We start from the raw sequence: 13,712 nt of genomic DNA, 5'->3' as shown, positions 1-13,712 counted from the left end.
TGCATATATCTTGTATGCCTTCCTTGTTCTTTTCAAGTAGTATGTATAGAAATTAAATTATTTTTTTTGATAAACGAAATTAAATTAATTTTGTTAAACTTAAATTATTTTAATGAAATTAAATTATTTGTGCTAAAATAATACAATATTATTTTCACAGACCTAAAATCGTTTTTATTGATTATTTTTTTTCTTTTTATGCACTATTATATCTATTTTACAATGTTATTGATTTGTACTGATTAAATTTAATTTGAACTAAGTTAATCAAAATTATTTTTGTTCTTTGAAGCTTGTACATCTTTAAATAAAAATAAATAAAATAAAAATAAAAAGCGAGTGAGTCATGGATTAACCGAAAGAGAGTTAATTCAATTTAAAATGATATAAAAGTCAATGGTCTATTTTTTATTTTATTTTATTGTTATTAGTGTCATTTGATTTTGGGATAGAATACTACAATGCACTATAGATCTATAGCCAACTCAAACTTACCAAAACAATTCACCATACCAAGAAATAGTATGTTACATGGACTCGGGAACGGGTGTCGGACACGGACACATGTCCAAGTGTCCGATTCGACAAGTTCCAAAATTTTAGGACACGGGAATCTGTCCGATATTTGGACACATGTACGGGGATACATCAATATATCAATTAAATTTATATAAATAAATTATATATTACAAAAGCTTTAAATTTTTCTTTATGTCTACCCTTATTTTTTTTAAAAAATTCTTTGCTTGGTAAATTTTCCTAATATATGACAATCTTTTTCTCTCCATCTTCTCTATATATATGGTGGTTTTCGAATAAGATATGTTTTTCTTTCTTGTTTTTTCTCTTTTTACCTCTCCACTCTAATGAAAATGTCCGAGTGTACAATGAAGGGTCGGACACGTGTCTCGTGTCCATGTCCGTGTCGTGTCGATACAGACATTTTGCGATATTAGCCGTGTCCGATCAACGTAAAAGAAATAACTCAATCTAAAAAAGTGAAGGATGGATATAGCATATGTAATATGTCACATCAATAATAAACATCTGTCAAGTCTCATATTATGACGGTAATTTAATTAATCTAAAATCGTGACAACTAGATCTAGACGAGGTAACATAGTACTCCATACTAAATTTATGACATGGCAACAAAGTCACGCATATAATTTAGCACTTACAAATGAACCAAGTGTAACTTCCGTGATATGCGCCAGTCTTACCCAAGTAGCTAGCAAGTAAATCATTTTGTACCAATAAATCGGTATAATGCAGATCTTAATGAAGCTGGTATTCTAACAACTTGTTTATAATGATAGAATGATTAGTGATGCCCATCATTACAAGATCAATATATCGATTTTTTTTTTAATTAAATTCTCACTTTGTTTGAATATGACTTTAGTACATGTTTAAATGTCAAAGTAATTTTTATCTTACCATCGTGATTTTCATCAAAAAAAGCTAAAAAGTAATTTTTTAATCAATAAGAACAAATAAGATGAAGAAAGTTTTAAAAACTAAAGGAAATAGAGACTTTAAAACAAAACGAACTAATACCTTCGTTAATGGTTATCTGCAGTTTTTGGGTATTATTTGTGAGAGATAAAATATTCTAAAGTTGCAGATAACCATTAACGGAGTAGTATGATAAAGAGAGCTAGTACTCTGTAATTTAGAATGATTGGAATAGAGACTTAAAAACAAAATTATGCAAAAGTTGGTGTTTTAAACCTCAATAATTTCACTTATGCATCACAAATATTTACAATCAAGTTTCCATAAAAATAAACATATACGAAGTATACTAAATTAGCAAGTTGCAAATAGTCAAAATGATTAGTTACCCTGGATTTAGAAACTTAGAAGCACATACTATAGAAATGTACGAAGTATATCACATTATTTTTACCAACGTGTCAAGTGTTTAGATTAGTTGGTAAAGTATATCTCAAGAGTTTGGAATGCAACAATACTTGTTGTTATGAGAAGTTTCCACATAATTGAGTTATGACCAAGGTCGAATTTAGATTAATTAGAGTCTAGTAGATTTATTAATTATTGGGTACGCTTATACAACAATTATTGATTATTGTTGGATTAAATGCTCTGCTAACAATTTTAGTAGTTGTAACTTTGACAAAACACTATGGAACACTTCCCTGGATTCTCATTAAAAACATGAAAAGGTGAAATTGGTTTGTACAGTTTTTTCCTAGCTTGACCATAAGCAGTTCAACAACTCCAATGAAAGAAGAAGAATTTAATGGGCTTTTTAGCCTCCACCATTAATTATGCCAAACTTCATGGCAAAACTTTGCATTATTTTTTCCACTTAAGTGTAACATTAGGTTATTTGGATCCAAAGGAATGAAACAATTTTGAACATAATTTTATCATCAATGAAAAGTATATTTGGAATCCAATTCCAAACTTATTCAACTTTGTGTAGCTCATTCCTAGAATTGTTAGAAAAGAAAAAGGAAGGCAAGGGTGGAAAAAGAGAAAAATACAGCGTTTCATATTTAATTTATACGAGTAATAGAAAGTTATTTTCTTACCCTTAGAAAAAGTTTTCCAACCTCTGTTTTCATTTTTTTTAATCTCCTAGAATTCAAATTAAATTGTGGAAAATACAAAAACTAATTTTCTTAGTGATTTTCCTACACGTGATAAATTTTTTACAATCTCAACAAGGAAAATATACACACATATAAATATTGTGTGGGTGCACTTTGGTTATTTATTATTGTTATTTTTGTTTTGGCATTAGCTAAACAAGGCCACAAGGGAAGAAATACAAAGTGGTAAGTTTGTTGCATTGGGTATTTTATTGATATCACTCCGTATATAGAAGTATAGAACACCTAACAATAATTTTGTCTTGTGGTTCTCGTCCGTTGTCGTTGAGAAAATAGTACTATTTAATAATAATATGTAGAGAAGTCTAATTAGATGTATCCCTCAAATACACTTTTTGTTGGTGTAAAAAACTTAATACTTTGAACATCCAATAAAATTAGTTTTTTTTTTTTTTTTTTTTTTTTTTTCCGTAATATCTAAACTTGGATTAGATCATTAGATAATATGTCATCCCTCTAATTTGTGGGCGCGAGAAATTGGGGATTAGAGAAAGGGTTACTTTAGTTATAGAGTGCGCTTAAAAAGAAGGACAAAATAGCTAATTATGTCCTTTTCAATTAATTAATTCATTTAGAGTCAAATAAAATTTGTTGTCACTTTTAAAGGGAACTTGAATTCTTTTGTTTAACATTTTATGGGCTGTTTGTCACACAGTGAAATTGGTTTGCTTTTATACCGAAAGAAGTTCGTTATAAATAGAAGAAAACAGATATAAATATATAATAATATGCCAATATATAGCTTGTTTATAGTATGTGGTGGGTGAGAACTAAGAAGGGAATTGTTTTGTGCTTATAGTTGAAGTCATCCCACTTACTATAAAGCCGGTGACTTTGCGTTCATAGCCAAGTTATACGCATTATTATTCCATTAATATTTAACACTACTATTTACGTATTCTTACCGTATTATATAGGCTATACGTGTGTTTAGGCGGCTATCGCCTTCTAATATATTCTTTTTTAATATTATCTTAGATTATTCTGTATATGTCAAAACCCGTTAGGCTAGTTTTGGTTAGGTTATTGTTATTTTTCTCTTATATATGATTAACCTTATGATAGTGGCGAAGTCACTAAGGTTTATAAGGTGTCTGCCCTAGCCGGCTTTTACAATTTTTTTATATACTAAAAGACACACCATCAATGACACGTGTCATTTTCTGGTGTGTCTTTAGTATTTTTTAAAATTTGAAAATTTTATTTAAGGAATTTATTTAAAAGAGAAGTTTTTTTGTCAGGCAAATAAACAAGCAATAATATTTACCTTTTTTATGTTATACGCAATTAAGTACGGATTAATAAGGAAATAAATAATCTTTTACGGAGTACAAAAGATAGTAATTAAAATAACTGTGCATGGTACGGGACCTAACCTAGTATAGTTAATTAAAAAAACTATTATGGTATATACTTTCTTCATTCAATTTTAATTGCAATAAGTTGACTAAAAATGAGAGAGCTTTATGGTCAAACTTTTGGAGCTAAAAGTGAAAAGCGAAACTATAGAAAAGTATTTTTTTTTCCTCACTTAAAAATATACTTGTACTTAGTAATTTCCATTTCCTACGGTGCTTTGATTATAGAAATTGAGAAACCTATTCCCTCCACCTTTATCTATAATTGATGTCTTAATCATAATTTTTATGTTTTTGTAATCATATACGAAGTAATTAAAATGAGAGAGTTCGATTCCTTTCCAATAGATTTCAAATGAAAAACACCAACTTCAAAGTTCCTATCCAACTCAAAAACACTACTCCGTATTCAAGAGAATATAAATTGTTGAAGTTGAAATTCTTGAAAAAAATTGATGATTTGGTTACAAATTTGTGGTAATGGGATGAAATTAACCCAAATAAATCCTTTTGCGTACTCTTTTTTATCATTAATTCTAACCAATTACAATTGATATATTCAAACTCAATTCAATTATCATTAATTGTAACCATATACAATTAATATTTTTATACTTTATTTATGAATTGCTTTTATTGGTTAAGAAGTCTGATGATTTCATTGAGGAATCTAATGAATATGACCAAATTCCCTATTCTACTTCAATACTGTACTTCTAGTGTAAAATTATTTTACCAATAATTATACCCCCTCCGTCCCTTAATTAGATTCCTACTTCTCTCTATTATGTGAAAAATAAATGATAGAAGTAGGAATTTAATTAAGGGACGGAGGGAGTAATATTTAAAGCATATTAGTAAGGCCCAATTCACTTTGCCTTAAAAAAAATAATATTTAGTAAAATTAATTTCAGTTCACTAAATATAAATACAGTTCAGCAAATATAATTACAGTTCAATAAAAATAATTTAAGTTCGGTAAAAATCAGTAAAATTAAAGAAAAAATATAATAGAAATTAAGTAAAAATAATTTCATTTCAGCAAAAATAATTTCAGTTTAGCAAAAATAAGGTGGAGTGAATGGGGCCTAATAAACAAACAATTAATATATGACCCGTCAAATAAAAAAAAAAAACTCCATCCGTTTCAATTTGTTAGTCCCATATACTATTTTTGGCGTTTTAAAAAGATCTACCCATATTGAATGTATTCTACTTTAAACTTATTTTTTATTTCCTATTTTATACATATTAAATTTTGATTGGTTTAATTAACTGATTGTGAATTGATGATATGACTCTAAGTAAAGAAATTATTCCCTTGAATTATGCAATTATGTTTGACGGTTTCCTAAAAAAATCAAAATAATTTAAATAAGGCAAAACTATTTATGAATTGTTTTTGAGTTTAATGTTAGATTTCAAATATTCTTATTTTCTTATTTTATGTAATTAATTTCATATACGACTATCATATTGAAACGAAGGGAGTATAATATATGCAATGCCGTAAAAGTCAAAAGTAGAAAGGAGATATAAGAGTTGATAACTAATCGGTCTAATCCCTCCCTTTTACTTTAGTTTACCAATTTATTGTGAACTCTGTGATGATAACAGCTTCAAAGTACACGAGGTAGTTAAAAGTGTGAGACCTTTTGTTGGAAAATGATATATGCAAGATCGCTAGTAGCTCTAAGGCAAGAAAATTAAAAATAATGAAGGATTAAGGTTTAATTATATATATATATATATATATATATATATATATATATATATATATATATATATATATATATATATATATATATATATATATATTAGAGAGTCATAAGGACAGGGACGAGAATCGATCCCATGATATTCTGGAATCGGGAGAAAAGCTCTAACTACTTGAATTATCCCTCACTCTCAATTAATTAACTAATTAACATTGATTTGTCATAAATTCTCAAACTTATATTGTACTCCATCTTCAGCATAGAAAAAAAAACTTTACTCCATACTTCGTACTATTTAGGAAAAATGTATCTAGTACTTCGTAATAATTATTTCGAATCTGTAATAAGACTAATAACCACAAGTCTACACGGAGTAGTTAAAAAGTGTAAAAATATTAAGACAAACATCCCTCAAAATTAAAAGCAAACTTATTATCACCAAAAAAAAAAAATTTCAATAATTTGACTTTTGTACTATTTATAAATTTACTTTAACTATACTTTTTACTAATATACTAAAAAAAAACATTATTGACATGCATGTAAAATACATTTAGATTAATTTTCAAGTATATTTTTATTATATTAACCTTTTATACTTCACTTCTTAATAATACTCCCTCCGTCCCTTATTGATAGTCTCTTATGGAAAATTTTTACGGGAATTAATATACATAAATAAAAAGTAGTAAAAATTACATTGGAAAGATAAATTTACATTAGGTATGCAAAAAAGTAGAGATAAAGTAAAAAAAAATACGAAAAAATCAAAATTTACATGAGAAAGTTAAATTTGCTTATATATTGTTGTAAATTGGAGAGAATTTTGGTAAAAAAAAATTAATATCAATGGTACTTGAGAAAAGCAAATGAAACTATCATTTTGGGATTTAAAATTGGCTATAAGTGATTATCAATGAGGAACGAAAGGAGTATAAAATTACAAATATTAATACAATAGTTAAAGTCATGTATATACATGTGTATTAGCAAAAATGTTGCTGTTATGCTAAAACAAAAGGAGTGGGTGTGAATTGATGTGTTTGTATGTAAAAATCCAAATCTGTAACATTGTTTCATTACGAAATACACAAGTATACAACCCTATAATGAGAAAACTAGGTATAAAGATTAGAAAAGTCAAAAAAATCGGAATGCCTCAATTATTTTTAATTTGGAAACATTCTGTCAACATATATATTGAATATTATTGGTCCTTAAAATTCACAATGAGTAGAAATTAATTGTTTTTAACCATGCTTCTCTCTTTTCTACCACCGTTTCACCTTTTTATTGAATTTGTGCGTTGAATTTATTAGGATTTAGGAGTAGTCGAGTGACTTTATTTTGTTTCAATTGTGTTGGATGTGCAGTGGAAAACACGTAAATGATGACCATATATCTCCTGGAGTCTCCTTAATCGTCAAGGACAAAGAGGCAAGTCTTCCGTCTCTTCCCATTATTTTTGTTGTTACACTTTTTTATTTTAAACATTTTACTTGTTAGTTTGGTCTACAGACGCCAAGCAGTAGAGGTGGCCACCATACGGGCTGGCTTTTGTGTTGGGTTAAACAAGACCGGCCCAGATTGGGTTGGGGTGGACTAAGTCACAGGCTAGGTCGAATGAACATATATTGTAAGCTGGGTCACGGATTAGGCAGGTAGCGGGCTAGGTGAGCAAGTGGGTCAGACGGGCAGACAAGCCAGGTGAATTAGGGTCAAATATCTAATTTTGATATTTCAAAATGGATGTAAGATCTAATAATCAATAACATAAATAATAAGATAATACTAATACAATCACCGGGAGTGACTCTTTTGTTCATAGATTGGTTGGGCTATGTCGGGTGAGTTTAGGGGTGCTTATGAGATGAGACAACTCGTGGGCTACTCGAGTTTGACTTGGTCAAAACTCGACTCTAATGAGCTCGACTCAAGCTCGAGATTGACTCGAAATGTTAATGAGTCGAGTAGTTCAATTCTCGACTCGAAAACTCGTGAAAAACTTGGAATCCTTTGTACATTATTTTTTATAAAAATAAAAATATCTTGATTCAAAAACCTTTATTTTACAATAATAGTTAATAAATATATAACATTTATGTACTCATATCATCATATGTATATTTCTTAAATCTTGACTTGGTCAAAACTCGATTAAGTTTGACTCGTTGTTAACGAGTCGAGTCGAGATACCCCAAAACTTGAACTCGACTCACATCATAAGCATCCCTAGATGGGTTTAACGAATTAGGTTAGTTTTCACAAGTTGAAGTGAGCTTGGTATCCCTGCGTAAATCAGGTTGTGTTCGGTCAGTCCCGGATAGCACCTAATTTAGTTTAGAAGTATAGCCTAACTTTATTTTAAAACACAAAGGAAATTCCAAACACAAAACATATCTTCCTCTTTTACCGTTCAGGCTTCAGCCCACCTTGTACACCACAGTGACCACACTTCACACTCACTTTCATGGTGCCACCACCAATCACACCACCGCCTCTAGTCGCCTCCACCCCGCAAAGGCGTCGCCACCTTCCTACCACCTCGCCACCGCTCTCCTCTTTCCTTCTCTAATTGATTCATCACAATCACCATTGCTACAATTGAGGTTTTAAAGATTAAATTCAATTATGAATACTTCAATTTCACTTTTTTATTATTATTATTATTTTTTTTTTTATTGTTGTGGGTTTTTTAGATTGGTGTTGGGGTGGGTTTCAAGTTGGTAGGGTAATGTAATCTTATTAGATTTGTATTAATGTCTATTTATCCATTTTCCATCCTCTTTCCCTAGATATGAACTTTGCTGCACTTCCTAACTTTATAAGGTCAATTTGACCAAGATTGTTCACGAACGTATTTACACCATACGAGTCGATGTTTATCAGCTTAATCATTTGTTTCAGGTGGTGATCGACAATGGAATTTTGCAACTCACAATTGCGAATCCTGAAGGCTATTTGATAGGAGTTAGCTACGGTGGAGTGCACAATGTGCTTGAAAATCGTAACCACGAATCAAATAGAGGGTATGCACCACTTGTATTGCTCTCAATTACAAAACAACGCTTTATTACTCTGCCAGAGTTGATAGTCATACATGTTCATACTTCATAGCGTAATTTGATCTATAAATCAAATTTTTTTTTTTTTTTTTAATTATTATTTTGAAACAAATTTATAAATCAATTTATCTGCTTTGTAATTACATTATTTCATATGTTAAATGTAACATTTTTATATAAACGCGATGCTACCCTAATGTTAATGTTAATGCTAATGTTTTCATATATAGGTATTGGGATGTAGTTTGGGATACAAAAGGTTACTCTGGCACTGACTGGTAAATTGTCAACTACTTAACTGTAATATTTTCTCTTCATTTAGCAAAATTTTAAGGAAATATTCTTATTTAAACAATGTTTAATTCAGGTTACTCGGATCGAAATTAAATGTGATAGTAGAAAATGAGGATCAAGTTGAAGTTTCATTTACATATGAATGGGATTCAACTACATGGAACAAATCAGAAGTTTGGAGAATACCTGCTAATGTAGACAGAAGGTATAGATATGATCTAACAAACAACCAGTACACTTTTTCTTTGGAATTCAATAAAGTGATACATGATATTTGTGTGCAAATTTATTATCAGGTATATAGTGCTTCGAGGATCCTCCGGGTTCTATGCATATGCAATTTTGGACCGCGAAGAAGGAATGCCTGCAGCAAATATCTTCCAAATCAGGACTGTGTATAAGCTTGATCAATCAAGGTATTAATACAATATCACTTGTACTGAATTTCACTGCATTTTGTATTAAAAAAGCATAAACAGCTACAAAGTAGATATGTAGCTTGACTCATTGGAATTACTTAATCTGACAGGGTTATTTTCAATGATGGCGAGTATGATGAATTTTAGTACTTTGGAATGTGTTTTACAGGTTTCATTATATGGCTATATCTGATGATAGGCAAAGGATCATGCCTATGCCAGAGGATCGCGAATCCGGCCTGCCCCTTGCCTTTAAGGAGGCTGTGCTTTTGACCAATCCCACTAATCCAGATTTGAGAGGCGAGGTATTCGAAGGAAATTACCAATATAGCTTTTGTAGCTTCTCTGTTTTCCAGATTTTATAAATTATTGCGCTCAATTGTGAAACCTTTAAATGTCATGTTTGGCAAATGAACATCAGGTGGATGATAAGTACCAGTACTCATGTGAGGATAAGGACAATAAGGTGCATGGTTGGATATCATTTGATCCACAAGTCGGGTTCTGGATTATTACTCCGAGCAATGAGTTTCGTTCTGCAGGACCTGTCAAGCAAGATCTCACATCCCATGTCGGTCCAACTTCATTAGCTGTGAGTATCCTTTATCAGTAATTCAAAATCATAATGGAAAATTCGTACCCTGTATAAACTTTGAGTTACATCTATAAGATATTAAATTTCTCTGTAACAGATGTTTCACAGTGCACACTATGCTGGTTATGATGTGACCATGTCGTTCCAAGAAGGGGAACCATGGAAAAAGGTGTTTGGGCCTTATTATATTCATCTAAATTCAGTTTCTTTAGATAGAGATTTCCATGAACTCTGGGATGATGCAAAGCACCAGGTAAATACTGTATAAATCTCTGTTTTTGGTGTTTAGTTTTATATTACTGCCTATGACTTGTTTTTGAAGCAGATGACACAAGAAACTAGAAGCTGGCCTTACGAATTCCCATTATCCAAAGACTTCCCTAAGTCTGTTGAGCGCGGTTTTGTATTTGGTCGGTTGTTTATCCATGAAAGGTTTGTGCCATGTAGCTCTTTCTTTTGTTTCAATTGTCATCACAAATATTTTTACATTAATTTCATATGATTATTGTAATATCATTCCTTATTCCAGGTATAAAATGAGGACAATGATGGCTGGGAGTTATGCTTGGATTGGACTTGCTGCACCCGGTGAAGCAGGATCTTGGCAAACCGAAACAAAGGTAGAAATTTGGACAAGGAATTACCAATTGCTTAACTTTTATGAATCAGCAATGTAGAAAATTGAAATAGGAATAATTTTGAATTATTTGTATCAGGGTTATCAGTTTTGGACTCGAGCAGATCGTAATGGAGGTTTTATAATCAAGGGCATTCGTGAAGGTGTTTACAACTTGTTTGCATGGGTTCCTGGTTTCATTGGAGATTACATATATATTGAAGACATCAGAATTGTTCCAGGTTTTTTACTACGACTTTTGATCCTGTAGATGTCAACTAGCTTATTTGGTGCTTTAACAATTTGGATCAAATTCTGTCCAAAATTTGGATGAGTAGATAATAATTGAGATTTCTTTTTCTCAACACCAGGTTCCGTAATCCAATTAGGTGATCTTGTGTACGAGCCACTGAGAAATGGACCGACATTTTGGCAAATAGGCTTTCCAGACCGCACTGCATTGGAGTTTTATGTTCCTCAGCCAAATAGCTTATTTGTAAACAAACTTTACACCGATAGTGATCATAACAAGTAAGCTCTTCAGTTGCTTCTCATTTATCCTAGTTACCTCTATCAATCTCTCAAAAGCTCATTCACTTATAAAGAATATTTCTGATTCGACAGATTCAGGCAATATGGTCTTTGGGAAAGATATGCTGAGCTGTATCCTGATAACGATCTCATATACACCATTGGGGAAAGTGATTATCATAGAGACTGGTTTTTTGCCCAGGTCACTAGGTAAATCGTTCAGCCTGATCACTTTGAACATGTTGATTTTGGTTGTTGTGGATAGAAATTTAACATGTACGTCTACAAATTGCAGGAGAACAGGAAATAATACATTTAAACCTACTACATGGCAGATTATATTCGCGCTTCAAGATGTGATCCCATCCTCAAACTATACTCTACGAATTGCTTTGGCTTCAACCACTAGAGCAGAATTGCAAGTAGGAAACAACCACCGCCTTTTACTTTTCTGTATATGCTAACACAAGTTGGTCTTGCCATATTAACACCGCTTTTATGGTTTTCATAGGTACGATTCAATAATCCAGAGCTGAGCATTCCCCACTTTACAACCATGGTAATGGGCACAGATAACGCGATTGCTAGACATGGTATCCATGGGTTGTACAGACTATTAAATGTTGATGTTCCAAGCGAATGGCTACGTGCTGGGAACAATACCATATATCTGACGCAAGCTAAACATGAATCGCCTTTCTTCGGAGTCATGTATGATTATATTCGTTTTGAAGGTCCCCCTCGAACAACTTGATGTATGATTTCACAAGGTCTATAGATTGAATATGGTCAATTACTCACTGATCATGTTCAACATTGTAAGCAAATTGTATGATTTGTTTAGTTATGTATTTGTCTATTTTACGTGGTAGGGGTATTTTGATGGAAAAGGCATTTACATAGTCTAGAATTTGTATATATAGTTTATTAACTAGCTAGTAAAAAGATGTACTAGAAGCATAGAGCTAAATAAAATGTGTCATAAGTCATAACATGTCTTTTTCCAAATTTTGGCCTAGCTACAGCCTGCAAATTTGTAGCGGAAGCGAAAAAATAAACAATTAATAAGATAATATAAGCAAATTAATGTCGTAAAAATTAAAATAAGACAGTTATAATATGATCATTAATTGTATAAAATTAGTTTTATTTTTTTATTTTTTTCTGAGAGCCATTAGGGCGGGAGTGTGAATCGATCACATGATCTTCTGAAATCGAGAAGGAAGCTCCAACCATTTGAAATATCCTTCACTCTCATAAAATTAGTATAATGGTATTCATTTTAAAGATGACAACTATAAAATATTCAATCTGGTAACACCATATATATATATATATCAACTCCTTTTACATGCCCCCGGTTTACAATAATTTTATTGTACATCGAACATTTTTGCTAAAAGTTACCCTTTTTCTTTATAAAAGTGACCCTTTTTCTTTACAAAAGTGACCCTTTTTATTATAAAAGTGATCCATATTTTCACAAAAGTTACCCCTTTTTTTACAAAAGTGACCCTTATTTTTCACAAAAGTGACCCTTTTTTTCACAAAAGTGACCCTTTTTTTTCACCAAAACAGAGTATCAAAATAAAAAAAATAAACACAAAATGCAAAAGTTAACCCAATGGCTCTACTTTCATCCCGTATCTTTATCTCTCCTCAAAACTAAACATTTCCACCATTAACAAACCTTCAAATTCTCTCTCCTCCATCAAAACCTCAACCCCCTTCTCCCTCTCCGTTACCAACTGCAAGTCCTCATATTTTTCCCTTCATAGTTGTCGTCATCGTCACCTCTGCCGCCATAGTCATCACCACCTCCGCCGCTGCCATGTTTGCCACCATCAAAGTAGATGAGGTGAAATGATAGATACCCACAATAAGGTATACTGTATATGTAATTGGGGTCGAGGCATTCGGAGTTGTTGTAATCCCGGACTTCAAACTCGACAAATCGGGGGATGGGAGGAGGTCAGAAGTGCTGGAATTGGGGTGGTCAGCAAGGTCGAAATCGGAGGGGGACGCCGGATTCTTGGGAGAAGCTAATAAGGGAGTGGTGGTTTGGCGGTGAGTGTTTCAGCCTGATTTACACTAATTAGTGTAAACCGGATGTTATTAAATATTTGTGTATATATATATATTATCCCTTATTACTCATGCCACGAGGCACAAGATATGAACCAGCCAAATGGAATGTTCTAGTTAGTTGGATCAATGATTGCATTTATAGGAAGTAGAACAAAAAAGACAAAGGAAATAACCCACAAACATCCACCTAATCAATAACAATGGCTAGCATCCTCCACAGATAATGGATCTCAAAGGTCAACGCCTATGAATTATCATGTTTTCTAACCTAAATTTTTATTTTTTTATTTTTTTATTTTTTTTTTAAAAGAAAATTAAATTTGTTTTTAATACATCTATATCTGTCTCAAATCAATTGCAATTTGTTGACTGTTTTACAATGTTAA

The 13,712-nt window shown here is 31.6% G+C and overlaps 1 protein-coding gene across 1 annotated transcript; it reads left to right on the top strand.

The window, feature by feature from the left end:
- The first annotated feature begins 9,160 nt into the window (after positions 1-9,160).
- LOC145564028 (uncharacterized) lies at positions 9,161-12,208 on the top strand. The gene is made up of 12 exons (XM_081624392.1): positions 9,161-9,282; positions 9,374-9,493; positions 9,666-9,801; positions 9,918-10,088; positions 10,189-10,344; positions 10,417-10,523; positions 10,621-10,711; positions 10,808-10,949; positions 11,079-11,238; positions 11,332-11,448; positions 11,534-11,660; positions 11,750-12,208. Exons 2-12 carry the CDS (start codon positions 9,438-9,440, stop codon positions 11,990-11,992), a joined length of 1,506 nt encoding a protein of 501 aa, XP_081480518.1. The 5' UTR covers positions 9,161-9,282; positions 9,374-9,437; the 3' UTR covers positions 11,993-12,208.
- The last annotated feature ends 1,504 nt before the right edge of the window (positions 12,209-13,712 follow it).

Source organism: Chenopodium album, chromosome 10 (genome assembly GCF_948465745.1).
Source record: "Chenopodium album chromosome 10, dcCheAlbu1.1, whole genome shotgun sequence".
Taxonomy (NCBI): domain Eukaryota; kingdom Viridiplantae; phylum Streptophyta; class Magnoliopsida; order Caryophyllales; family Amaranthaceae; genus Chenopodium; species Chenopodium album.
The sequence above is the reverse complement of the archived record's forward strand: the minus strand, read 5'-3'. Positions and strand labels throughout refer to the sequence as shown.

What these genes read in the sequence shown, in the direction of transcription:
- LOC145564028 (XM_081624392.1), top strand. Translation starts at nt 9,438, where the DNA reads ATGCCTGCAGCAAATATCTTCCAAATCAGGACTGTGTATAAGCTTGAT. An exon ending in TATAAGCTTGATCAATCAAG is followed by an intron (nt 9,494 to 9,665) that starts GTATTAATACAA and finishes TGTGTTTTACAG; the next exon opens with GTTTCATTATATGGCTATAT. An exon ending in GGGATGATGCAAAGCACCAG is followed by an intron (nt 10,345 to 10,416) that starts GTAAATACTGTA and finishes TTTTTGAAGCAG; the next exon opens with ATGACACAAGAAACTAGAAG.